General features: G+C 42.6%; 3 protein-coding genes across 4 annotated transcripts; 1 reads left to right on the forward strand and 2 right to left on the reverse strand.

Moving 5' to 3' along the window:
- Nucleotides 1-16: 16 nt before the first annotated feature.
- Nucleotides 17-5,157, reverse strand: LOC109470528 (liver carboxylesterase 2-like). Its single transcript, XM_019769497.1, has 7 exons — nt 4,366-5,157; nt 3,716-3,928; nt 3,294-3,556; nt 2,726-2,964; nt 1,846-1,986; nt 1,266-1,468; nt 17-792 (listed from the first exon to the last, which is right to left on the reverse strand). The coding sequence occupies exons 1-7, from the start codon at nt 4,767-4,769 to the stop codon at nt 483-485; spliced, it is 1,773 nt and encodes a 590-aa protein (XP_019625056.1). The 5' UTR covers nt 4,770-5,157; the 3' UTR covers nt 17-482.
- A 2,962-nt stretch (nt 5,158-8,119) lies between these two features.
- LOC109470148 lies at nt 8,120-23,496 on the reverse strand. Of its 2 annotated transcripts, none has more exons than XM_019768933.1 (13): nt 22,421-22,938; nt 21,772-21,935; nt 20,648-21,490; nt 14,125-14,207; nt 13,536-13,683; nt 13,083-13,215; nt 12,307-12,503; nt 11,516-11,657; nt 11,235-11,294; nt 10,604-10,789; nt 9,968-10,006; nt 9,798-9,869; nt 8,120-9,139 (listed from the first exon to the last, which is right to left on the reverse strand). In XM_019768933.1, exons 1-13 carry the CDS (start codon nt 22,842-22,844, stop codon nt 9,060-9,062), a joined length of 2,571 nt encoding a protein of 856 aa, XP_019624492.1. In that variant the 5' UTR covers nt 22,845-22,938; the 3' UTR covers nt 8,120-9,059. The 2 variants fall into 2 exon arrangements, with proteins under 2 accessions (XP_019624492.1, XP_019624500.1); XM_019768941.1 differs by lacking the exon at nt 22,421-22,938 and adding an exon at nt 23,174-23,496 and having other exon boundaries at nt 8,122-9,139.
- A 502-nt stretch (nt 23,497-23,998) lies between these two features.
- On the forward strand, nt 23,999-25,840 carry LOC109471216 (calmodulin-4-like). The gene is made up of 4 exons (XM_019770505.1): nt 23,999-24,073; nt 24,434-24,579; nt 25,015-25,170; nt 25,394-25,840. The coding sequence occupies exons 2-4, from the start codon at nt 24,442-24,444 to the stop codon at nt 25,562-25,564; spliced, it is 465 nt and encodes a 154-aa protein (XP_019626064.1). The 5' UTR covers nt 23,999-24,073; nt 24,434-24,441; the 3' UTR covers nt 25,565-25,840.
- Nucleotides 25,841-26,081: the final 241 nt, after the last annotated feature.

Raw genomic sequence — 26,081 nt, forward strand, 5'->3', positions numbered from 1 at the left:
CTGTATCTTCCCGACGTGCCTAGCATGTGGAAAGAACCACGGCAACACAAGCAAACACAGACACAGACACACAAATCAAAACAACATACTCGGTAAAAGGGGAACTGCAGAAAACTAGATGATGCAGTAGAAAGAAAACCATCTCAAAAACCTAAGTTGAAAGGTATACATAGAAACAGCGACGGTCACATGAAGTGCCGAAAGCCACACTAACCTATCAATGGCAATAGGTCTTTACGAAAAAAAGCGTGTACATAGATTGTTAAAATCATTTACTTCGTTAATTGACATATTGATAAAGGAATCGATTTAGAAGTAACATGAGATCTACCACTAAAAGTTAGGGGATTCTAAGCGAAGATAAGAGATGACTGCTCTTGGCGCATTTACCTTATCACAAATAAGTAACGATATACCAAAGGAAAGAACAAAACACGACAATACATAATGTCTTCGGATACTGATAATATCACAACACAGTCCTAATGGGATGACAATCTGCTCAAACACAGTGCTAGGGCAATCGCAGAAAAACGCCACATGGCATCTCTCGGGAGAACTGCAGAGGATGCGCTGATCCCCGGTTCACAAGTGGGCTGGAGGATGGACTCCAGTGCCGGCGCCACCTCCGTCCAAAAATAGATCTTCTTGGGTCTGAGGTTACTGCTGACGTCCTCTGCGGTAATGTTGGTGTTCAGGGTTAGGTACTGCTTTGTGGTAGGCTGTCCGAAGCGAGGCACGTACAACGGCCAGTCGGTCGGCAGATCAGACGAAGACGGTAGCACTGGGTTGCTGAAACAATTATGGTATCATGTATACAATACATAGACCGATCCTGAATGCCCACTGCAAAGTTAGCAATGGCTCTCGAACGTTCACAGCAGACGCGTCGGTGATAGAACAGAACGTGTTTGATTAGGAACGGTCTATTAGTATTATAATTATAATTAGCTGTTGGTCCAATCGGAGCTAGAGTGGCTGACATGACAAGAAAGGTATAAAAAGGATCACCAGGAGAAAAGTGCCAGTATGTCGTGCAAATATCTGCTTTAACATCATATTTCTACGATGCTGAAATTAAGTAGCTAATATGATAGCTAATATTAAGTAGCTAAATTCACAGCCTGGTTACCAAAGGAGTAATCACTGGGATATAGGCATGTTGGCTGCTCAAGGGCTGTGTTACACCTAAAGGCGGTTTACCGGTTATGCAAAACAAACAAACAAACAAACAAACAAACAAACAAAAAAACAAACAAACTTACCCCGTCTTGGCGAAGTTAGTCCAGTACTTGATCATAACCCGACTGAGCTCCTCTTCCTCCGCGCTCAGACTCTCCGGGTCGTTCCCGCGAAGGTCCGGGAAGAGGAAGTACAGCTCCTGGCCGTGTGAAGCCTCCACGTACCCCGGCAGGGTGGAAAAGGACGGGCGGTGGGTGAAGAGGTACATGTAGGTCTGCTGGTTACGCTGAAAAAACAGGGACAGGCATGTTTAGTGTGGATGGTGTTCAGCACCAAGGACAGGCATGTTTTCCTGTGTGTGGATGGTGTTCAGCACCAAGGACAGGCATGTTTACCTGTGTGTGGATGGTGTTCAGCACCAAGGACAGACATGTTTACCTGTGTGTGGATGGTGTTCAGCACCAAGGACAGGCATTATTATGAATTTTCTATCTACCTCTCTTTGATTTGTGGTGGTATCAATTTGATACTGTCTTGTAGCCACCAAAGGATCGATATCGTCTTGCAGACTATGCTGTGACTGTGTAGCTTGTGTGCCTACTACCGTATGCTAGAATGTAGTAAGGAGGTTAGAAGGGCTTTTGAGACCTTGAATGTACCGACCTGTGAGTATAGGTTTGCCTTCTGTACGGTGTTGGCCAGATACTCGAAATCCCCGTACATCTGAGCGAACGCTCGGCGGAGGACTTCAGGATCGGTCTCCTCCCACACTCCGTACTCGTACATTGCTGCCTTCATGACCATCTAGTTTGTAATAATGGTTTATTCGTCATTCAACACTTGTACAGAAAGGCAGGCTCCATTAAATGGAACCTGAATTGTTCTGACAATTACATCGGATTAATTAATAAAAGGTTTGCACACATTAAAATCATTATACGTCATTGATTATTAATATGAGATAAGTTAAAAGGTCATTCATTTAAAATAACAGATGTACACACAAATTACAGGCAGGATAAACAATTCTATAAACAGTAGGATATATATGTATAATGCGTACTCTGAAGTAAAAGCATCAAGAAGCATCAAGAAGGAATTCAGCATCCGAATTTCAACTTAGAAACAAAGTCCAACGTGCGATCTCGGCAGCCAAAGCGACATATTTCAATACGAAGGTCAAAGCCCTTAAGAAAGAGGACGCTGCTCTATGGCACCAGCAAATCAAATCTATGGCTAACTCAAGAACAGCGGAAGCAGTTATCCACGTGACTGATCTAGCCCCGGTTTGTGTATTCAAATACGGAAAATTATCACAAGCTATGTGTTACATCGCAGGCCGTAGGTCTTGGTCCCTATCAGGCTTCAGAAGCGGCTGGAAAGAGTAGAAATATATGCCAAATAGATAGATAACGTGGTCCACTAAAGGAGTACAGTTTGCCGTAGTTCTTAGATGACATAATATGCTTGAACAATTCTCCATTGGTTATGTGCGCATGTTTCTGTTCTACTTGTAGGGAATTGATTAAAAACCTACTCGTACCTGCGTGTTTTTGGGGTAGGTTGGAAAGAGAGACGAGTTCAAGTAGAACTGGAAACTCTGCCTGTCGGTGATGTAAGAAGCGGGCGCGCCCTGCCCCAGCTGCCCCCCTCCCTCGTCGTTGTTACACCCTATGAGCAGCTGGCGGCTGTCCAGAGACGCTGACTGCAGGTAGCGAGCCGGTTCTTCCGGTAAGAAATCCCCGTCTATCACGGGCAGCCAGACTCTTCTGGTGAAGTTGCCTGACATGCGAGATGAAAATATAGATTTTGTAAAATTAAATGTATGTATGCTTTACATTATTAGACCTACAAGGTCTGATGTTACATGCCATAAAATATAGTCACTTTATCCTATTCAGTCTAGCATTCCATATTCTCTTATTTCTAGCATGTCTGGCTAACTGTTCAAAAGTTACGTGTTCACAGTCCATGAGTAGGGTTGTCACCACCGATATATGTTAGAGGGGAATGCAAATAGGAGCTATAATGTATGTATTTTTTATATGTAAGATGACTCCAGGTTGGGGATTCATTAATAAACAAACAAACAAACAAACAAACAGTCATACCGGTAAACAAGGCGGCGGCCTGAGTGAGCTCGTCGGCGTCCATGTCCCTGAGCGCCGCGACCATGCCGGCCGGGTCCTCCGTCCCGCAGCCGAGGTACGCGCACAGCTTTTTAGTGGCTTCAAGAGGGTCGAAGTTGATGGCTCCGGGCGTCATGGCGACGCCGCTCTGGCAGATAGCCCGCTGGAACAGGCCTGCCGTCTTGGGGGATATCAGCTGCATGCTGACCGCCATACCCCCTGCACTCTCCCCGAAGATTGTTATTCTAGAGGAGGCCAGAGTGTTCAGGAAGTAATGAATAGATTATGGGTCCCCTCCAGCGCGATTTCCCATCTTTGTATCTTCCAAACACTTTTTTAACTGTTTTAGACATGGTAATAAGGTTGCATGCAATGTGCGCACACACATGAACAGCCACACCCACCTGCCCGGGTCCCCGCCGAAGTTGCGGATGTTGTCCTTGACCCACACGATGGCTGCCCGCTGGTCCATGAGCCCGAAGTTTCCCGGCGAGTTCCGGTCTCCCGTACTGAGGAACCCGAACACGTTCAGACGGTAGTTCAGCGTCACCACGATGACGTCACCTCTGCTGGCCAGCCACTTGCCGTTGAACGACAACGCCGTGTCAAAGTTGAACCTTCAGGATAAAAAAAAAAGTTAGCTGATTAAAAGCGTCTTTTTTATCACGATGTTTGTAACGAGAGGAAAAAAATCAGTGAAAATGATGACAAACATGCATCAATAATGTCATCGGGTTGGTGAATCGTTGAATAGTAAAGTTCTTTTATTCACAACAATTTGTTTAATATTAACACGAACCTTTGTATGTCACGATTGTTTTACGTTAGGGACTATAATGTTACAGTGACATCAAGCTTCAGTGTACAGTGAACCATTAACACCTAGCTCCAGTAAAACAGTCATATTAGCCGTGATGAAGATGGCAAACAGTTGTCGGAACGTCGGATCCTGTTTAAGAAATGGTTGTGAATATTCAATGGCAAGCATGGTAACCTGACCAGGCCAGGTAGCCAGCCCATCTCTTTCCGTAAACCCTAAGAACATACTTAGTACCTTCCGCCGTGAATGTAAACCATGACCGCCATTGACTGAGTTTGGTCCGAGCCGTTGAGGACGGGGACGTAGATGTTCAGGAAAAGGCAGTCCTCCGACAGCGGTCCGTAGTTTGTCCTAGTCTGCATGCAGGAGTTTCCGAACGTGGACGCGTTCCTCACGCCTTCCCACGACAGGGCGGGCCGGGGCGGCTGGAACCGGAGCGGTCCGACGGGCGGAGCCGCGTACGGGATGCCGAGGTATTCTTCCACCGTCGAGCCGCCGAACGCGACCGTCGCGCCGGACACACTGCCCGAACGCGTTGTCCGTGTCGGGTACGCGTCCTGGGCGGTCACACAGAGCAACAGCCCCGCGAAAACGGCGCTTAAAGATGCGGTGGGAGTCATCGTTAGAAGCACTGTCATGACACCTGGATTTATGTGACGTAAATCAGACCGCAGGGTCAACGGCCTTGTAAAGTTGTAGGACAAGGAGAGACTCAGCACGTAAACACAAGTGGCAACGCCCACAGACTACCGAGGCAAAGGAGCTGACAACTTCATGAACTGCATTCACTGACAACTTTGCACGTCAATACGCTTGCAACAATGCCACCTTGTCAAAACTGTCTGCAGATTTGAACAAATCAGTAAGCAACTTTGTTGTAAGACTAATAGTTGTGTTAGTTGGGTATGTATACCAAAGGCCTGTGTATCTTTACAATCTCTGACAATGATTGATAGAAAGATACCACATTCTTCCACGGCAGAGCTATCCTGCGGCAATACTACCTGTCCACAGGTAATCTCCAAGCGGATCCTACGGTGGTAAACCATTGCCCCAAAGGAGTGCCCATTATATATTAGCGAACGAAGAATCGACACTTGGGCTCCTTTGACAGCCTTGCCAGCGTAGGATCTGCTTGGAGATTAGCCCCAAGGTAACGCTGCCGCGGGAGAATGACTTGTCATCGCCGAGTCGATCGACCTTGGTCAACGCGTCAGGAAATTCCTGAGAAAGGTCGACGTATGGGATCTTGTCAGTCATGCGGCGCGACAAGGCATTGGTGCGCCCATTGCCTATCCAAGTGTAACGAGAGCGAAATATGTTTAGCTGACTCCGCGAAGACGGTCAGCACACGAGCTAATAATTAACTACTGTCACTGTTCCAAGCCATCCATCAAGTGTCAAGATGGGCAGGGCCGTAGGGAGTAAAAAGAGAGGGGAGCCTTTGCTCAGTGGGGCAGAGGGTAGATGCAGCTGAGAGGAGAACATCTGAATAAAGGAGCTAAAGCCCGGCACGACAACACCCAGCGTCTGTTTCCTTAAGCTTCCTTCTTACACAAGAAGATTCTGTGGGGCCGCCTGTATCCACTGGCCTCCTGTAACCATTCGCCGCCGCAAGTGGCCAGTATAGCTATAAATTATAATAGACTTCTCTTGCCCCACAGAATCTGCTTGGAGATTACGCTTAGCCTAGATGTCGGACTGTTCTCAGGGCCAATAGCCCCAAGTAAAACCCTGCTCAGGGTCTAACTGAGGGAGGTTGTGTTAACATTTCCTTTGTGACAAGTTGGCCCTGGAGCCGAATAGCTAGCCTGTATCATGGCCCTCGTAATTTAGTCTGACACCTAGATTAGCGCTGGGGCCGAATAGCTAGTCTTTGATTATAATTGTCAACAGGACCAGGCTATGGTACGCGCTCACCTGGAGTACAGCGCTACAGTGTGGGCAGTGTTGGGTAAAGGTTAACAGTTGAAGTAGTACAGTAGCAACGTTTATTACATGGGTACGTGGTCAGAGGTGGCTGTAAAGAATAGAAATTGGCCGAATAGACAGGGCAGATAGAGCGGCTGTAGTTCTTCAGCGTACTACATGTAACTTAGCCTGGGTACCATCCGGATTTTCGCTACGCAACGCTTGAAAAAATCAAGCGTTGCGTAGCGAAAATCCGGGATGGTACCCAGGCTACATGTAACTCCCCGGTATGTTATTTTCTGTTCTTTCCAGCAGTCTCTGAAGTGTATAGGTTGTTGGTCACACACAGCGACAACGTTGACTTTTCTTTCATCTACCTACCTACCTACCTACCTAGTCCCATGACCGACACTGGTCGTCGGGGGGACAAGGCAGACTTTGCAGCAGGAATGTAGCCAGGTCCTCCTGTCTTGGGCTGCTGTCAGGAGTTGTGGGACGGTGAGGGACGTCCAGTCCTTGATGTTGTCCAGCCAGACTTTCTTCTGTCTACCTTTCATCTATCATCAATTAATTACAAACCCCGATAATCGGAGCCCCTGTTACAAAAGTCAAGTAAAAAATGTACTAGTCTTATAGAACGTTACCCGTGACGAAAACCAGCTGCAAGCCCTTAGCTTAGACAGTGAGACAAACCATGTGGCCCAGTGTCAATGCTCCATTCTAATTGCACCTCTTCTTGAGTCCAGTTTAATTTTTCTGCCCGTTTCCGGGCATTGTACCTCCGCATCCTTTTTCTCGCTAGTGCATTTCTTCTCTCCCTTTCTTCAGGGGTTTAATAACGTTTTGTTCTTGTAGTTCCTGTATTTCCTGACACGTGCAGCCTCTCTGGCCTTATACACTTCGCCTTCCTCTGCTTTCTTCCTCTCTCTGTACGCTCGTTGGATCTCTGCTCTCGTCTTCTACGTTGAAAAATGAAATAAACACCCTAATTAGCTTGAATGTTCACGTCAGCTATATACACTGAAAAAAACACACCGCTAAGCCACACATAAGTATGCCGTTTTGGCACATCTTTAGTTACTTTAAGTAATATTTACGCATGATGAAATATTACATGTATTTTTACGCTACCTTTCCGTCTGTCCGTAACGGTACGCAGTGGCAAATCTTGTTTTTGTATTTCCTGTATTTCCTAACGCGTGCGGCCTCTCTGGCTTTGTACAGGTCCCCCTCCTTCGCCTTTTTTCTCTCCCTGTAGGCTCGCTGGATCTCTGCTCTTGTCTTGATTTTCTACAACAACAACAACAACAACAACAACAACAACAACAAAATATTCAGCACATCCGTGTAGATATGTAAATATGGTACTAGTATATTTGGGAATGCATCTACAGCAGCGACGCCTGTGCTGCAATGTGAACCAGTCAGAATTGCGCTGAGGAAGGTGACAGACGGTCGGTCACCGAAACGTCGGCCGAATAAAAGACTTTGTTGTGTAAAATAGTCTCTTTACTCAATATCTATCACGAAAGTTAATCTGAGTTATTAAATTGCATCACGAAATGACTAACCATGTTTGATTGTTCCAAAAACGATCTCTTTGTGAGAGGAGTGAAGAGGTCATCTACAACAAGGCGCACCATGCACCAGCCGTCTATCAACCGGGACGGGGGGCGACATCGACTTCCAACAACCGTTGACGAACTACTAACGTCACTCGTGGTCTGTGTGATTCGGGACAATATGTGTGTGTTTTTGTGACTGTGTGATGGTGTGTGTGTGTCCGCGTGTGCTTTTGTGCGACTGACGATGCATATGTGTGTGTCTCTGTGTTAGTATGACTGTGTATGGGTGTGCGTGTAATATTGGGACCAATATAGGGCAGAGCGACAATTGCAACACCATATATATTTTTCAAGTTCTTTTATATTTGCATTAGATAAATGTAAGCATACATCAAGAAGTGTGCAGCCTTCTTTGTACGTTTATACCCTTACAAGCTGCAAGGCACTGTGCACAATACTAGTACGTTAAATGCTGTAGGGAGGTCCAGTGTCCATTGGTTTGTTCTGACTTTATAGGGTCACACTTATCTTCCCCAGCTAGCCTCCGTCTGTACAGGGTGTCACGGGGATGTGCTGTACGCTTCTGCAACAGCACCCTGCTGATCAAGACGTGTACACTTGTGATGCAATTGAAAATTAAAAAAAAATTGTTATGACTTATTCCAAGAAGTTTGACTATTTATTAATACAAAACGCAGGAAATGGGGGAAAGTTCCAAAGTTATTTCAGTAACCACCTTTACGGTCATTTAAAGGCAGACTAACATACATGCTACGTTTACACGTGTGATGACATTCAATGATTGCAAATTAAAACAAAATCATTGTAACTTTGTAGGTATTGACTATTGTTTTATTGTGCTATAGTTGTTGAGTAGAAAATCACTTGAACATCACCATATTATCATGACTCTTTTGTTGTGTGCTAACCAAGATGTAATAACTTGATTGATGTACAAAAAAAAAACAACTTTGTTCCAGTCTTCAATAAAAAGCCTCTAAAGTTCCTCACGAAATCTGCTAGGGCACCAAAATCTATAGAGCATCTTCTAGACTCCAAGAGCTATCTGTCACCTCAAAATCATATTGAGAAAAGTCGCTATGTACTGCAGTAACCGTAAATTCACAATACCAGCTTTGTATTCCTGTGGTTCAGCAGCATTTTTCGGGCTGGAATTTTTTTTATTCCCCACTAATTTCTTCTATAGGCTCCAAGAGCTATCTGCCACTTCAGAAGCATATAGAGAACATCAGATAAATCAACCTGATGTCTCGGATATTAAAAAAAACATTATGCATGAAGCTAGTCTTCTACCATACCCTACTTTTAATCCATCATGTTCTTCCTCCTCTATCAAAACTGCCATCTGTACATTTTTGGAGCCTCAGTATTTCTGCATAGCTGTCTCTTTATTCTTCACTTGATAACTGCCCTGCTCCATCCTGGCTGATACTACAGGTCTATGGACACCTCTTCTCTGTTCTGTCCAGCCTGTGCCAGTCCGCTTGAAACTTCTGACAGGAGCTCAGCAACTGAAAAAGAAAGTAGGTTTGTTGAATCCAAAGTTGGTTGAACCCAAAATTACCAATTTCAATTTCATAATATGGTCCACAATCATGTAATTGTGATACTTCCCTTATCCTTAACAGGCTGAGTATGCTTGACATAAATGTACACTGTAATTACAATCTTTAAAGAGATTACTACATTGTATTTGGTCATTTTGGTGCAATGCTACAAACACTGTTAGAGATCAAGCATTTTCTTTATTCTTTTCTTTCTGGGTCAACATGTCTGAATCAACTCTGTCTGTTGAGAGAGACTACGATCAGAATTCTACCAGATTGGATCTGCAGTTTATACCCATGTGCTGTATACAGATACTGTGTTCCAGTGTTAATTACCGTTAGTAGTGTCAGAGTCTTGTTTGTCACTCCGAGGACTTGAGGCACTTGTAGAGGGCTCTTGCACTTGTCCTGAAAACAGAGTTTCAGAAGAAAATAAAGTTTGTTCAAACCAGCTCCACATCTGCAGTAACTATGAACAATCATAATTATAATCTTAGGTACTAAATGCATTAAAACTGAGCATCTTTTTGCAATATCTGTTGACAGAGACTCCAATCAAAATTCTACCAGATTGGATCCACAGTCTCTACCCTGACATGTATATACATGTAGTGTTAATTACCGTTAGGAGTTTCAGAATCTTGTTTGTCACTCTGAGGACTCGAGGCACTTGTAGAGGGCTCTTGCACTTGTCCTGAAAAGACAGAAAGCATACTTGTTTTCATTAGCATTTTGAAAAGACATGCATTTTCACAAGGGAAATTTGCAATTCAGTATAAACTAAGCCCATACCTGAATCTGATGATGTATCCTCTTTGCCTTCCTCAGTGACTGTCAAAGAAAAAAAAAGCTTGTTCAAACAAACTCCACATCTGCAGTAACTATGTACAATCATATCATCTTAGGTACTAAATGCATTGAAACTGAGGTTCCTTTTGCAAGAGTGAATCATCATCATCAAATTAATTTTGGTTGTATGTAACCCTCATTGATGTTCCGTGGTGCTCATGTATAATTTCAGTGGTGCCAAAGAATCCATACGAATTTTACGGAATACAATTGATCCATTACTTGGAAACGATCCTTGGATCTACTAATTTGGTGATCCAGACACAGGTCAGAAAATTCTGTATCTGTATCTGTATAGCCGGTATAACTGCCCTTCGGCGTACCACACCAGCTTCGCAGGCACGCAGCGCGGCGGCAGCTAGCTATATCACACCGAACGACTTGTTACACTCAATCTTTGCACATTTAGTAAGGATCGCATGTTTCCAATAATGAATTGTATGTATTCTGTAAAATGGGCATGTTTCTGGTATTGGATCGTATGTATTATGCAAAATTCATATGAATTCCATAAAATTCGTATGAATTCTTTGGCACCCCTGAATTTGTACCCTAAAACAGCTATCATTGGGTACTCACCACGGATTACTATGTCGTCCATATGCTTGAGGATAGCCTTCAGCTTAGGAGTGCCAAAGTCAGAAGGTCTTCGGTACGTCATTCCATCCGGTAGCCCCTCAACAACTATCTTTCCCTCGCTGTGCATCCCATATGGGAAACGTTTCCTTTTGGAACGAAGTGATGGTATGTTTTGCACAGCAGCACCTAGAAGTTACAAATGTATCAGTAATCTCAGTTAAAGCTCAGTGTGTGCATTAATTGTAATGAAAAGTAACAACAATGCAAATTAAAAAAGATTTTAACACGTAACTATGTCAAGACAGTAGACTGCATGCATTTATTGTAAAAACTAAATCTGAAAGTGGAACACGTTTCATATATTATATATTGTCAATGTACTTTACACGTAAAAAATCTAACAAGTATTTAGCATTGAACATACAGTAGTACATTTTGTAGTAAGAGATTGTACAAATGTATGCAGTTGCCAACAAGAGTTCCACAATCTCATGTCTTTGGTAACTATCATTTCTTTAACTTATGAAATGTCAGTCAAAATTAACTCAAACTCATCCAACATCCACCTACAAATGTAATTCAACTGATGCAGCCTAGGCTTGGAGAGATCAATTCTAACAAAAGTTCTTACGCCATTTCTTGTTCATCTGTTCTCGGAGTCTTTCCCTTAATTCCTCTGTCTCCTCCCTTCCTGTATTCGCAGGAAAAATTGTTTGCATTCGAGGTGAGTTGTACAGAAAAAATTGCATGCATCTTCTTGCTATATGCATGCCTGTTGCCTTATGTGAAGCAGTGCAGAAAATGCAGCAGTCAAGATAGAGTCAGGGAGAAGTTCACAATAAAGAACAAAACAAGAAATTCAAATTTCACAGGGTTAGATTTCTTGTCTTGTCAGTTTTCTTGATAACTCACTTTTTTCAGCTGAAGTTTCATTTGAAGAGCTGGGCTTGAGAAGTTCCTTCCCTTTTGGAGTTCCACAACTTCTTCTCTTCTTTGTGCTGTGGTCGTAGAATTCCACGAATCCATCCCAGCCACAAGTGTGTAAGTCTGTCACCTAGTAACAAAAAAGGATTATTCAACGGCTTCATATTGAATGAAGACCTTTATTGTACACACATACCCAAAATGATACCCCGGATGAAACTGCTTCTCGCCGCCATATGTAGCCACGTAGGTGGCGCTTTAGCCAGTGTCATATAGTGGTGAGAAACAGTACTCAAGTCTGAAGCTCTGAGGAAGGTGTCTGTCAGAAACTTAAGCAGGTGAAAGACATTGCTTGGTTTTATATTAAGGAAAACTCCAATATCATAGCCCTACCAGTATGATGAAATTATTTTCAGAAGTAAATATCATTAGCATATAATAAGTAGGAGCTGATGAATGAAAAAAGAGGTATAGTTTTGGGTGTGTAGGTGTGGGTTTGAACATAACTATAGCTTGTACAGGAAATATAAAAACTACTGTTCTACTGCAGTGCAATACTAAGGAAAGACACCAGAGGGCCAAAATCAAATCATTTGGTTAAGACCTAACCACATAATAAAAATCTGTAGCATATGAAGTTACATTTGTATGTTGTTACACCGCAAACACACCACTACAAACACTACCAAAAATGTATGAAAAATGTTAACCATTATGGCCTGTTATATGTGCTAAACTTATACATTGTACATTGTATCAATATTACACAATTGACTCACTGTTTTTTCTAAGACCTTGTATAACTCTCGGGCTGCCTGCTTCTTGCCTCCAGTGTCAAGTTCTTCAAGTGATGGCTTTGGCATGTCTTTAGCTTTCTTAACTTCTTCTTGGAACTTCTTGAGAAATTCAGGGTCCTCCTTCTGTAGTCTTCTGTATTCCTTCGCGGCATCTTTCATCACATTGGGCCCACTTTTCCCTGTAGTCAACAGAGTGCTATGTTAATATTTGTGTGAACTGTGTAAAAGTACTTGTCGTATTGGTCATACTAAATGTAAGATGTAAATTGATGCTTACATACATGTACAAATTCTGCTGGTTTTTTGTAGACTAGTAAGTAGATTTACAGGACTTGCCTCATTCATGTAATGATTATGGCTGAAAGATAAATGTAATGACCAAAAGGTGGTCTTGCTGACTCAGAATCTGAAGGTCCTGGGTTCGAATCCCTAGCAGGCCCCAGTGTTGTGTCCTTTGGAGCGACAATTAACAACTACTTCCTCACTCAACTCACTGAGAAAATGAGTGACTACCAGTAGATTTCATTAGGAAAGTACCTCTCGGATGGGATGTAAAGTCGAAGGCTCTGTTTGAGGATAGCCTCACCTTGAGCATGTTAAAGGTATAACACAACACTTATCAAAAAGAGTAGAGTCCTTCCTGGTGTGAGTGGCTCAAACCAGTCCAGTCTTACTTACTGTACAGAACTGGTTCATATTACGTGCAGTTAACCTGGGTATGAAAACAAAGACCTGCTTGGCTTCATTGTAACAATTACCTTTCATGTACCAACTCTTGAAACAGCTGAGGACACTGCACTGTCTCTTTCTCAAAACGATTTTCGGTTTCTTCGGGGGTGGTGGCTCTCTTTTCTCTTGCTCTGCTTTCCTGTTCATGTTGTGAATCCAGTTCTGCAGGTGAAAAAAAGATACTTCACTATTAAAGCATTATCATGAAGATGCATTGGCAAGCATAGCTTTCATAACCAAGTTCTAAACTGACATGTCTACAAATAATAACTCAAGAGATGAATAAAAGCAAACCTAAAGCATGAAAAGAACACCTTCCCAGGGACCTTAACATCTGACCTTAACCACAATCCCAGGGTAGTACACTGTTAGGTGGCTTAGTTCAAAATTTGAAGTTTTATCACCTATCAGACTATTTGAACCCCTATCAGCTATACATGTATAATCACTATGCAGTGTACTTTTATTTACGTATATCTTACCTTAACATTTATCTCTGGGAGCTTGGTGACCTCAGCCACTTCGGCGATCATGATCCGACATTTCAGGTCTTTGCAGTTTTGCATGCCTTTCTGGTAGTACTGGTGAAGTGTTGGGTAATGGGCAGTCATGTCGGTACGGCTCCTTTTTCTAGTAGTCATGGAACCAATAACAAAGGAGCAACATTCTGAGCAACAGAGCAGTGTGGAAATGCAAATTTGGACACTTGTTTTTTTCAGAGACAACATGTGGATATAGATGTAATTGGTAACAAGAAAGTATACATTTGCAAAGCAAATATCACATGGCCTAGCCCAACGAACGACTTCTCTGTTTATCCTTACTCAAACACATCCAGATATATATATGGTGACCGGTCCCTTCAACTCTGTCCTGCCACTTGCAACATAAAATACTGGACCAAATTCCCAACTGGGTGTCTGCTACAGCACCAGTTACCATGGTGACAAACATCTGGCACAAGTCATTGACCTTATGTGTTTGGAGAGGAAGAAACAGAGCAGAAACAATGAATGAAACAGAGCAGAACAAGTACTGAAAAATGAAATGTTTTGCAGATTAGTCACTGACCTGGGTCTATCCACAGCGACACGGAAGTTGCCTCTGTTGTTTGAGGTAGTTGGAAATGTCTGAGGTGAGTCGTCTGATGCAGCCTGCAACATCCACAATTGAGTACTTGGGGTGAGAGCTCTCTTGGGCAACTCAGCAAAAAACACTTAACTTAGAAAGCCACTTGTTTTCTTGTCTTTTACCCTGGCTGAGATAGTCAAGTTGGTTAAAAACTCCATCTATAGACCGTAGGCCACATAGCCCACTACTGTAGGGGGGGGTTAAGTCCACTGGTAGTGTTAGCACTCAGAAAACCTAGTAGAGAAAACTGTATGTTGCATAGATTTGGTTTGAACTCCGGTGAAAGGCAAACACTATACCCCCGAGTCCATTGCACCAGTAAATGTGCAATAACAGTGTGGAAATATAACATGAATCCCTCCTCACAAACTAGTAGCTGAGGCAGAGTATGCAACAACATGTACATGTATAACCTGTGGCCTGTTTGGTGTTGAGGATGAAATTGTGGAAATTAATGCAGTAAATGGGATTAGGATCAAAATGGTTCTGTTATACAGCCTCATACATGTACCATGTTTTACCACCCAATGTATACTGGGTCAGAACCCTGTCAATCAACTGAAACCGTATCTCCACCCACCCACTCACAAGATTGATACAAACCAGAATCAATACTTCTATCCCAGCAGAAACAATGAAATAACAGGCTTTGCAATAGTAAATGTGGTCAGAAGATATTTAATAACAACAATCAAATATAAACCAGTCTGTCATTTGAGTTTGACAGCAGTTTTCATCAGATAATCTATCAAAACCACATAGGATATACATGTATGCTACACTGTATGCATAAGGCTGTGGAGTTCATTTGCAGATTGGCAACGAGGGTAGAGAACACAACAAACAAGTAACTTTGGCAGCTTGTGGCCAAAGATTAGCTTTAAAGTTTAAGGCAACAATAACTGAATCTGCTAGTTACATGTCAGTGTAACACGAACTATAAGTTTCACAAAGTACAACGTTTCAGTAGAACGTACTGCGCCTGCACGAAACCAAGATTTTTATGGTAGGATATATGACAGAATGTGCCATTTGCAGACGATAACTTTTCCAACACAACACTTGCAAACTACAGATGGAATGCCATCCTTAAATACAAGAATACAACCTTAAACAAGACATTTACTGATGGAAAGGGTTGTGGTTCTTTGAACGGGAACTAAAGCTGTGATCCACTGTTCATTGTACTTGTCAGGTGGCCTTCAAATAATGTTCCTGAACACCTGTTACAGCATACCACTGTGGGGTAAAGCATTATAAATAAATAAATAAATAAATAATAATGAATTTTTTAAAAAGAGCTAGGAAATTTCACAGTAACGTACAAATGAACCTGTACTGTATACTGTACTACATTGCAATTCTTCTCCTTCATGACCAGTGGAAAAGTAGCTCTCCAGTGAGCTATGTATTACAACATTGTGTTTTACACTGGTTCGAAATCACCTCCAATTTCACTTTCTTTTCCTGTCTGGTCTAAACCTGGATCAGGTTGACTCACTGCTGATCGTGATGACCCAAATCAGAATCTGAAAGGTCCTCAGAGTCATACATCTGGTCAAGAGCTGCCCCTAGTGCTTTTGAGCACTCCTGGCTCTGCCTGTCTGCAGATGTAGCAGCCTGTTGAAGGTATCTGTGGACTGAAGGTCTGGCCGTGTGACCAGTCATGCCCATGATGACTCTCACCCCAAATCCGGCATCATCTAGAGCCTTGATGGCCGTGAGCCTCACACTGTGGTTAGTGTAGATTTTACTGAGCCCCGCGGCTCGGGAGATGGCTCGCATCATCCCGCCGAGCTTGTTGTGGCCGACGGGTTCGCTGAAGTACCACCAGGAGTTAACGCCTGGCTTCCATTGGAGATTCGGCCGCTGGAAAAGGTACCCGCACCTGCTTGGCTGCAGCTTGCTCACGTACAGTTCAAACACTTGGACTGGGCAGGGACGTGTGCTGCCGGGAGATGCGTACAGTCTCGGAGACAGTTGAACCTTGCCGGGTGAGTTCTTCTGATCTTCATAGCACTTTAGAGTGTAGTATTTCCTACCGTCATCCGTCTTGGCAACAAAGTCGCTGATTTTGAAGTCCCTCAGTGTTTTCCTGGTACATCGGCAGAGGTAGATCCCCAGGTAGAAGTACACCAGTCGTTGCAGGGCCACCGGGTCGTCCACACTCAGAGTTTTCGTTTCAAACATCTTGCGGATGTCAGACGGTTGGATCGGCGGATACGACTTGCAAGAGTCCATTCCACTTGTCTGCTCGACGAAGATGTTATTGGCGATTTGGAACACTCGGTCTTTCAAAATGCTGTACCTGTGGTTGTGGGGGGGCCCCGTGAGGTGCCTGTGGATAGCAGCTCTCAGGCAGGCAAAGCTTGCCTTGGAATACCGAGTCCCGTCGTCTTTCCGCACATCACTGTAGAACTTCATCAGCAGAAACGCCAACTCTCGGGGTGGTAGTGTCTCAAACTCTGTGTTAAGGCCTTCTGCATTTAGCCATCCTGGAATCACAGAATTGAAAAATAAGTTTTGTTTATTTTTTACTATATTTATTTATAATTAATTAGGCTGTTAATAATGTCGAATAATGAACCTTTCATTCAGTTAAACTTGTTAACCTTTAAAATACGCACTCTTTCAACTTTTAAAAATCCAAAAAGTGTGTTACCATCAATGAAGTATAGAACAAGTAAAAAGTTTGTATCTTTACAACAGATCGGTTGCCCATCCTCTACAAGTGAAACATTCTAAGCTGCATAATCATGATTTCAAGCAAAGACATTATACATGTACATGTATGTCTTTATGTCTTTATCTAGGTCCTGAAGTTATTTCAGTTCATAATTTGTTCAAGATTGGAGAGAGGGAATTGTTTCTCAGCTTCAGATCAGATTTGTCTGTCGCCATCTGGAATAGTGGTATGGCTGACTTAAAATAAGATTTTACAGTAATTGTATTCCTGCTACATTACTTAACATTACTTAAAATAAAACAGAACACCCACCTTTAAAGAGCCTAATGCCCCATCTTGTTGAATTTTTTGTAGTTCCTTTTTCAACTCTCTCCTCTTCACCTCTTTCTCCTTCCGGCTTGTCTATGCACCAGTAGTTAACGGTCACTGCTTGGTCAATCGGATACCTCCTTGGATCTGCTTGGAGATTCACAGTGTCTCCTCCTGGTTCCTACGACCCAAAAATGGTTCTTGTTGTTGTCCTTGCTTAGTGTCTATTATTCCACTAGATCATCAATAGATGTGGTGTCTAGGTACTGGGTTTATCATACTTGCTGCAAAAAGTGATTCCTCCAAATTTGTTTTAGACAGTTCTTGGTGGAAACAAAAACGCCGGCACTGTGTGGTTAATTCTGAACCAAACTCGAACATGGCAGACCAAAAAAAAAAAAGTTTAAACAAGCATGCTAAAACCTCCTTTGCAAAAACCATACATCCATGGATGATTGCATTTATGTACATTGTGGGTGTTGAGAATTGTTGTTTTCTATTCTTCCATTGAAATTTGATGTACAGTTGTAGTACTGTGTGTAACATGAAGATGACAAGGAACTATAAACCAGTGGTTTGAACTGCTGTACGGTCAAAGGTAAGAGTTGCTAACTTGTAAACTGAGTTAATGTCTAATCCTCAAAGCAATAGACCCATTTCCAATTCCCGCAGCCATTTGGAAAAAGTGCTCCTGCAAGAGTACAGTCTATCTAGCATGATTTTGCGTGATCTGCACAAAAGCTAGCTATAGGCTGTGGCTGATAACCCAGTCCAACCTGAAATCCTTCACTTTGGTTCCTGTGCAGAACCCAGCAGTGAGTCATCTCCCACGGTAAGCTGCACTCTTCAGGGATAAAATACTTCAAAAATTATGTTTGTCATGGGTACAAGAACATTGTTGTGGCCATCTGGGATTAATTTCAACTGGTAGAAATGACGAATTTTTACTCATTTTTCGTATTTCCTGACGAGCGTTATGGGGCTTGTTGTTTTCTATTGAAAGCCAATGTTTACATCTTACACACGCATCAGAACCTGGTAGTATTCAAATTCTACCTGAGTTAAACTCCTCAAGAACAGAAAAATAATGGGTAAAGACCCTTGTGGGTAGATAATTCTGCAGATATCAGCAGTTGCTCGGACACGGTGAAAGAAAACTGAACCAAACTCTTGTACATTATGCATGTTACTTTCTTGTAGCTCCATATGATGTACTCTTATTACTTTAGAGAACACAAAGTAAAAGAAAACTGAATCAAACTCTTGGACATTATGCATGTATTTTCTTGTAGCTATGTTTTATGTACTCTTATGACTTGAAGAGATCACAAGATAAAAGAAAACTGGATCAGACTCTCCGACAATATGCATGTATCTCCTTGTAGCTTTCAATTTTGCTTTCATCTGATAGTTTTCAGTTGATTGTATCTAGTACAAATGGTACAATGTATATATACATACATGACAGTTTGCAAAGTGAGATGGCATGTTTTGACAAACACAACAACAAGAGTCATTCTTAACAAGAGGTCCAGGAAAGTTTGTCAGGTATGCACACATGGTAAAGACTTGGTTAGCAAGTTTTGTCATTGTGTGTTGTCAACATATTTCTTCAGATTGTTATTACATTCTTCCTCAACGACTTGCAGTTTTGCTTCTATCTGCCATACACACTCCTTAGAATCCAGGGTTTGGGAGATGTTTGTGTAGCTGTACTTATTTCCGAGGAAGTGAGGAGGCTGTGTCCACTGCTAAATTGCTGTCAATGGTCCTACAGTCTAGCACAGATTCATCCAGTTCCATATACAGGCCTGATCCAGATGCATCCATGGTGGTGTCAAGGTCAGAAGCAGTACCATTTGCTCAAGTGTCCACAGGGGAGCCAAGCTCTGACACAGCAATCTGTTGAGTGAAGAAAATAGCAATGAGTGTACATGCATTTTGCAGAACAGTAATATATGCCATGTAATGCAAGTGTATCTTACAGTTGGGAGACATTCAGAATAACTGACATCCACTTGAACAGAAGTAAGCCAAGTGCATCTTGATGTCTGATGTTTTTATATATAAAAATATGTGCAACACAAAAGTAACACAATGGTGAGTATGCACAATAGGGATTCGTACATACATGTAACATACCTTCTTAAGCCGTTGTCCTTTTACTTTCTTGGGGGGAGGGCACTTTCTCTGTTTTGAAGCTGATCTCCGTGTCCTCTCCAAATTAAGGACAGGTTCTGCCCCTGAAATAAATGCAATATGGGAATTTTTTATCACTGTTACTGTTAGCAACGACAGACAAGACACACAAAGAGTGCACGAATGAAAAGGGTGTGTTTTTAAAACACATGTAATGGTTAAGTTTAAAGGAACGTAGTCCAAAAGTTGACTTACCTTCCTTGAGCCTTGGTCTCCGCAGCCTAAGTCCATTTGGTGACCACCTTAGAATGTCTGAGTCTTTGAAGTGCTTTACACAAAGATAATGGTTTTTGTTGAGAGTAAAATCGTCCCTGCCATTTTCTCCTTTGATCAAAGCAGCCCAACGCTTCAGAGTATCTTTATTTTCAAGTACTTTTTTGGGGACCGAGAAAAGCGTGATCTTTGTTGGGACTATTTCCCCCTCCACAACTATGGTGTCTGAACTGTTACACCCATACACCTTGCAGCTCTTGGAATATGTCCTCTTCTTTGGTCTTCTCTTTGGACAAGAAGTGTTTGTCTGAAAAATGAAGGTAAGCAAAAATGTTATACAAACTAATAATAAATCCATCCTCCATTTGCTATAGAACTCAAATAAATGAACCATACAACAAGATACCAAGGTGGTTCAATCAAACACCATTGAAGATACACGCTCCCCCCCCATGAGTGGCAAAAAATTTAAAACAATATAAAATGTCAATTTTTGGATCAACCAACGAATTGGTTAGAAATTCGAATACTACCAGGTTTTCACACGAGCATAAGATGTAAACAAAAAAATGGCTTTCAAATACAACACTACAAGCCCCATAACACTCATCAGGAAATGTAAAAAATAAGCAAACGTTTGTCATTTCTACCAGTTGAAATTAAGCCCAGGTGGCCACAACAATCTCTCCTACCCATGACAAACATAATTTTTGAAGTATTTTATCACTGAAGAGTGCAGCTTACCGTGGGAGATGACTCACTGCTGGGTTCTGCACAGGAACCAAAGTGAAGGATTTCAGGTTGGACTGGGTTATCAGCCACAGCCCCGCTTTTGTACAGATCACGCGAAATCGTGTTAGACTGTACTCTTGCGAAATAACTTTTTTAAAATGGCCGCTGGCATGGGAAATGGGTCTATTTAAAGACTATGACCATGGAGGTAGTCGTGATTTTTCTACCTCCATGCTATGACTTAACTGTGCGGATGGTCCCGTTCCTTTACAAGTCAAAAGGAACACCCTAAACCTGAGAAAAAAAGCCGGTGAGTGAGCCCACCTTCACAGGTTCTTCACTCTGAAGCTTGTCTTCTTCTTCTCCCATGGAGACATCTACCATGTCCAGTTCATGAGACAACTGTCCTGGGGAGGAGACACAGGGCTCACTGCTCAGGTCTTCACTCTCTGGCTGCTCTTCTTCTGTTGTTTCTTCTGCACCAGGCTCTGTTTTGATTCTTACTGCCAAGTTCTGTGCACGTGTTACATTTGGCTGTGACGTTCCAGACCTGGTGCATGTAGGCCCTATCTGACTTGTTGACGGTTCTGTCGTAGGTTGAACAGTGTTTGAGGAACTAGAAGTCGTTGCCACGTGATACTGTTCGATCGGCTCTTTCTTCACCTGCACTTGTCCCAGGAATGTATCAGTACTTGGAGTCTCGGAGACATTTTTGTCTGCTGCTTGGCGACTACTAGGCGTCTCTTCATTTCCTGTGGGTCCTTGAACGTTTGGTGCGGTAGTTTGATCAATGTTCAGTCCTGAGAGCACTTCACTGCTGCTCACCTCTTCAAGGAAAGAACCGTGCTCGAGCAATGAGCTAGTGTTACTATGGTCGTGCTCGAATGTAGAACTAGGGTTACTACGGCCGTGCTGGAATGTAGAGCTAGTGTCACTAACATCCATGCTCTCATCTCCCTCTGCCTCTTCATACTCTCGGGTCATGACCTCTCTCAGCACATGTTCAAGGTCACCCCGCCCCCTCGGCCGGTCGCCGCCCGCCAGCTTCACCTCGATGTTCCGCCGGTTCAGTTCCGACTGCAGCTCTTCCAGGTGCATCCTGGGTAAGAGGGCAAAGGTCGTCTCCTTGGAGAATCCGAGGACGCTGCCCACTGGTGGAGTTCTGTCCTGTAAGAACGAGTAGAATATCATTGAGTTGTAGCTTGCTTGCTCTAACTAATTAAAATACTAGTAAAGGGCATGTAATTTGTGTCTCTGTCTCTGGTGCTTGTAATTCAATTTGCTTTTCTCTTAGGGTCAGACCAATACAAGCATGCACACACACAGTACTAGTACATAAAGTAGATACACACACACTCAAGTTCAGCACACATACACACACACACACACATACACATTGTATGCAGTCACATCATGTGTACATACACACAAACACAATGTACACATACCCCTTCAATGTCATGATCACCAGCTCCATGTTGTAATTCTTCGCCAGCAGCTTGTGCACTGTCCGAGATACGAGCATGTTTGGCTGCACTCAGTGCAGTTACGAGTACAGCTTGTTGCATGTTGCTTGGTGTAGCAGTAGGCACGGGACGGGTCTGCACTCCACCTAGAAGGATGGCACAAGTCAGGGCAAAGTTTTATCACACAACAATTACAACTGTCACGAACCACTAAACTTGATTACGTAATACAATCTTTGACACCAGACAGACTGCATTAATGTAAGTTTTTGTTATTTACTGCTTATTGAATAAATGACATTAATATTTTGTCATCCAGAATATTTCCAGTTTTGTGATAAGAAATCTTGCAATGGGTGCCTTTATTATATTGTCCATACAATTGCAAAAAGAGCTGGGATGGGTTTAGATAATATTATCATCTGATGACCATCAAACCCATCTAAATATTGTTCTTGCAAATGATACCTCAGCTGCCATGTTGGTGGAGGTTATAAAATAAATCCAAGATGGCGGCCGACAAATTCAAAATGGCGACCGATAAGAAAAAAACATCGTCTGCTGCTCTCTAAAATGAGAATAACCTCACAATAGTTTTGTTATGACGCAAATTTCAGTTAAATTTTGTTACTTTGATGTTTTTCTTCGTTGCTGAGCGCTGCAATCGCTGCTTTTCTTCTCCGTCTCTTTGAGAGTTTAAATCTTCTCCAAGCTCTCTCCTGCGCTCTTTCCTGTGCCCTTTCCTCGGCTTCGCTCATTTTTGAGCGCGTAAGTTTTAGTGTGGGGACCCAGTCCACGCTGGTCCTGTTCCAAGGCGGCGCGGCTTTCCCCGAGACGAAGTGGGCGCCGCAAACGCGGCCATGGACGAGGTTGCTCTCTGTGAGTTTGTCCCGGTCGATGCAAATGGCGGCCAGCCAAAGCCGCCTCCTCTCCTCCGATAGCTGCTGCGCCTCCTCGCCTTGGTTCGTGATGACCGCGGGGATACGACAGAAGGACATTCCTTTTTTCCTCCCACTTCTAAACTCACAACTCTTTATGACACAGTAGGCGGGCATATTGAGTTGTTTTTGCTATCTTAGAACGTCTCTGTTTATACACAAAGAAATGCGCGTACTTTTCCACCAATATGGCCGACACCGAATATGTCACGTGATGGGGTCACCAAAAGGACATGGGAAACACGAGGAAACACGTAACGTGTACATACATACGGCTTATGAGAATCTTAAGTCTTTTATTTCAAACTGTATAATTATATGTCAAGGTCAAAGGTGTGTTATCATTAACTTTGTGTTGTTGTTATTATAGTATAACAACGTTTATATACATGGAATGACTGACTGGGCTATGGGAGAGTGTGGTTGACAAAAGTGACTCTTCTTACCTTGGTGTACCCGTTTCACTATTCGCACCATCACGATCTTCCGTGGTCCCTCCATAGTTCATCGAGAATAGGCACCGGTGGACGCCAAACCTAAAGCCACACACAGACACTGAGCAGAATATACAGCGTGTTCTACATCAACCGTGCTTAGTACGCCCTTTGCTGCCTAAGTAAATCTCCATACTTGATCACCAGATCGTATAAAAGAGAGCTTAGCGCGACCAACGTCAGTGAAATGGGTGAATATAAGCGGAAAATCTACTCTCGCGCGCACCGATTTTATTTGCCGCCTTTACAAATGGCGCCTCAGCCGTCTGACCTTTGACCTACGTGTTCCAGAAAGTGGTCAGTGGGTGCTACTGGGTGCTACCATTTCTGAACATGGGGGTGAGATTAGACTGTTTGACGGCGCATAAAAATTGATCTAATCAAATCGCATAAGACGCACACGAAAACAAACAAAAAATATAAACCAACTGTCAGTTTAAGTATACTGACATTATATCAGAGAGGTTAGTACAAAACAACATGTTTTATTGAAAAAATGACTAAAGCAATAACGCTTAAATCATTATATTAAATTATTAACGAAACAAACATCTTCTATCCCTACTCTGTATCCTTACACTAGGCAACAAAATGGACTGGATATTTCATTGGTTTTTCCATACAAACAGACAACTACTGAAAACCCATTAATACAACGATAATTACTAATTGACTAATTATTAATATAAATAGTAATAGATGGCGGAGTGAATCAAAAGCAGTTCTCCCGTTAATGTCCATAATTGCAGGGCGTGAACAGGCAAAGACACTTCCCTTTTCCATTTCTTTACCACTTCGTCTGAAGCCACGGGAAGAAGAGCATCTCAAGACGCAAAGCGCGGCAGAATCTAGGTAACTGACGACATCTTATCAACTATATGGTTTCGTGTATTCAGTATAAGTAACGCTATGCAGATAAAACCTTTGTTAATAACGGTTCGGTCACATTTGTCGTAAGTCGTCGTACGATTTTGATGCTGTAGACTTTTCGACCGAGCAGTCCGTGACAGAACCAATGTCTGCAAATGTAGAGAGCCTTTTCCGTGACAAGACACGACCGATCTATCATACATACTTGGAGTTAGATCATTTTCATTTATTTAGCAAAGCTGTAACATTGAGCCTATGGGCTTTGTTAATGAATCTTACAACTTTTAATGAATCTTACAACTTTTAATGAATCTTACCACTTTTAAATTTGTGTACATGTAGACATAAAAATGGCGATCAAAATGGCGGAGAACATCCAGGCTCTGTTTGAGAAGTACGACGAGAACAAGGACGGGTCCATCTCGGCCCAGGAGCTGCTGAACGTGGTGAGGGACATGGGACTGCCATGGACCAACAAACTCGTACATGTACGTAACATTACTACCATGAACGTTCATCTGTGTTGGTAGTTACATCAACGGTTTGAAGTTAAAACTTTCGATCCAACACAAAGATTGGTTCTCACCTAGAGCTTTCGACCAGTTACTCTGGTCTTCTTCAGTAGACTAGTACTGACTTTCCAGGTTAGTGCTTCAGTAAAAATCATTATTGATATTTGGATATTGATATTTGGGGCATTTTAAAGAATGATGTACTTGCTGTATTTGACACTTCGCTATGGCAATTCGTTGTCTGATTGGATGGCATCTGATAAGAGGCCTCGAAAATTGTAAAAGCCAAGCTGGTGCAGCAAGGCCGAACCAAAATAATGATTAGGCTGTAATGCAATTTTAGTATATCATAAAGCTTCAACCAACCAGTCATTAACAGTAACTTTATATCACTGTCCATATGACATGTAGGCTATGATCAGGGAGCGCCAGCTCAACGCGGATAAAAAGATGGATTTGTACGACTTCCCTGGAGTTGTGAACGCCCTTAAGGGAATAAAAAAGTCCCTAAACAATCCACGAGAAAGCCAGGAGGCCATGGTGGCGACGTTCAACAGGATTGACAAGGTGCGTGTCCATAATGTGTTTGTCTAAACCATTCTTTATTCATGATAAGCTCAAATTGGAGTCCCTGGCACTTTCCTTTGTGCTGAAAAAGACCTCCCGGCTTTGTATCGCCTTATTTGTGGTAAATGGCTTGAGTTTTTATCTGATTTTGGCTGTTTTAGAACGGAGATGGCTTCCTTATTTGTGGTAAATCTCTTGAGTTTTATGATTTTGGCTGTTTTAGAACGGAGATGGCTTCCTGAGCAGTGACGAGTTGAGGGAAGGCATGTCCAGCATCGTCGGCATGGAGCTGTCGAGCGAGGCCGTGGATGAGTTAGTCCGAGTCGCCGATAACAACATGGACGGCCAAGTCAGCATCGACGAGTTCGTCAGGATGGTCACGAGTTTCTTCTGATGCGTCGCCATGGTGACACACTATATAAGGCAATATTGGTATCCACAAGTGAAGCACGGTCCTCATTGGTTAGAAGTAATAGACGAATCCCATAGCCCCACCCACCCCCATTAAAACGTATTTCTATATCTGCTAGCGCTGCATTTATTTACCAATTATACGTAGCATCATTCCGTGGAATTTTTTTTGATTCAGTTGCTTATGTCTAGCTGTTTCTAGAAACATTCTTACAACATGAGCTTGTTTTTAAATAAAACGAACTTTGATCCCATTGAAGCTTGTGTTTTTGTTTGTTTTTATTTCTCTAAGCAGCTTCGATTTCAGCGCAAAAAAGGCTCATGTATTTTACGGTAGGTCGTGATGTAAATGTCATTGGATGACTAACTTTATAATTAGTGTACTGCTTTATTCGGCCTTGTGAAAAGTGATAATCAAGTTATGAAACGGCCCAACAATGTCCTTGAAGCATCTCATGCTGGTTGGCTGAAACTAGGACTTGAAAATACATGTAGCAGGT

Source organism: Branchiostoma belcheri, unplaced genomic scaffold, assembly GCF_001625305.1.
Source record: "Branchiostoma belcheri isolate BF01 breed outbred unplaced genomic scaffold, Haploidv18h27 scaffold10, whole genome shotgun sequence".
Classification (NCBI taxonomy): Eukaryota; Metazoa; Chordata; class Leptocardii; order Amphioxiformes; family Branchiostomatidae; genus Branchiostoma; species Branchiostoma belcheri.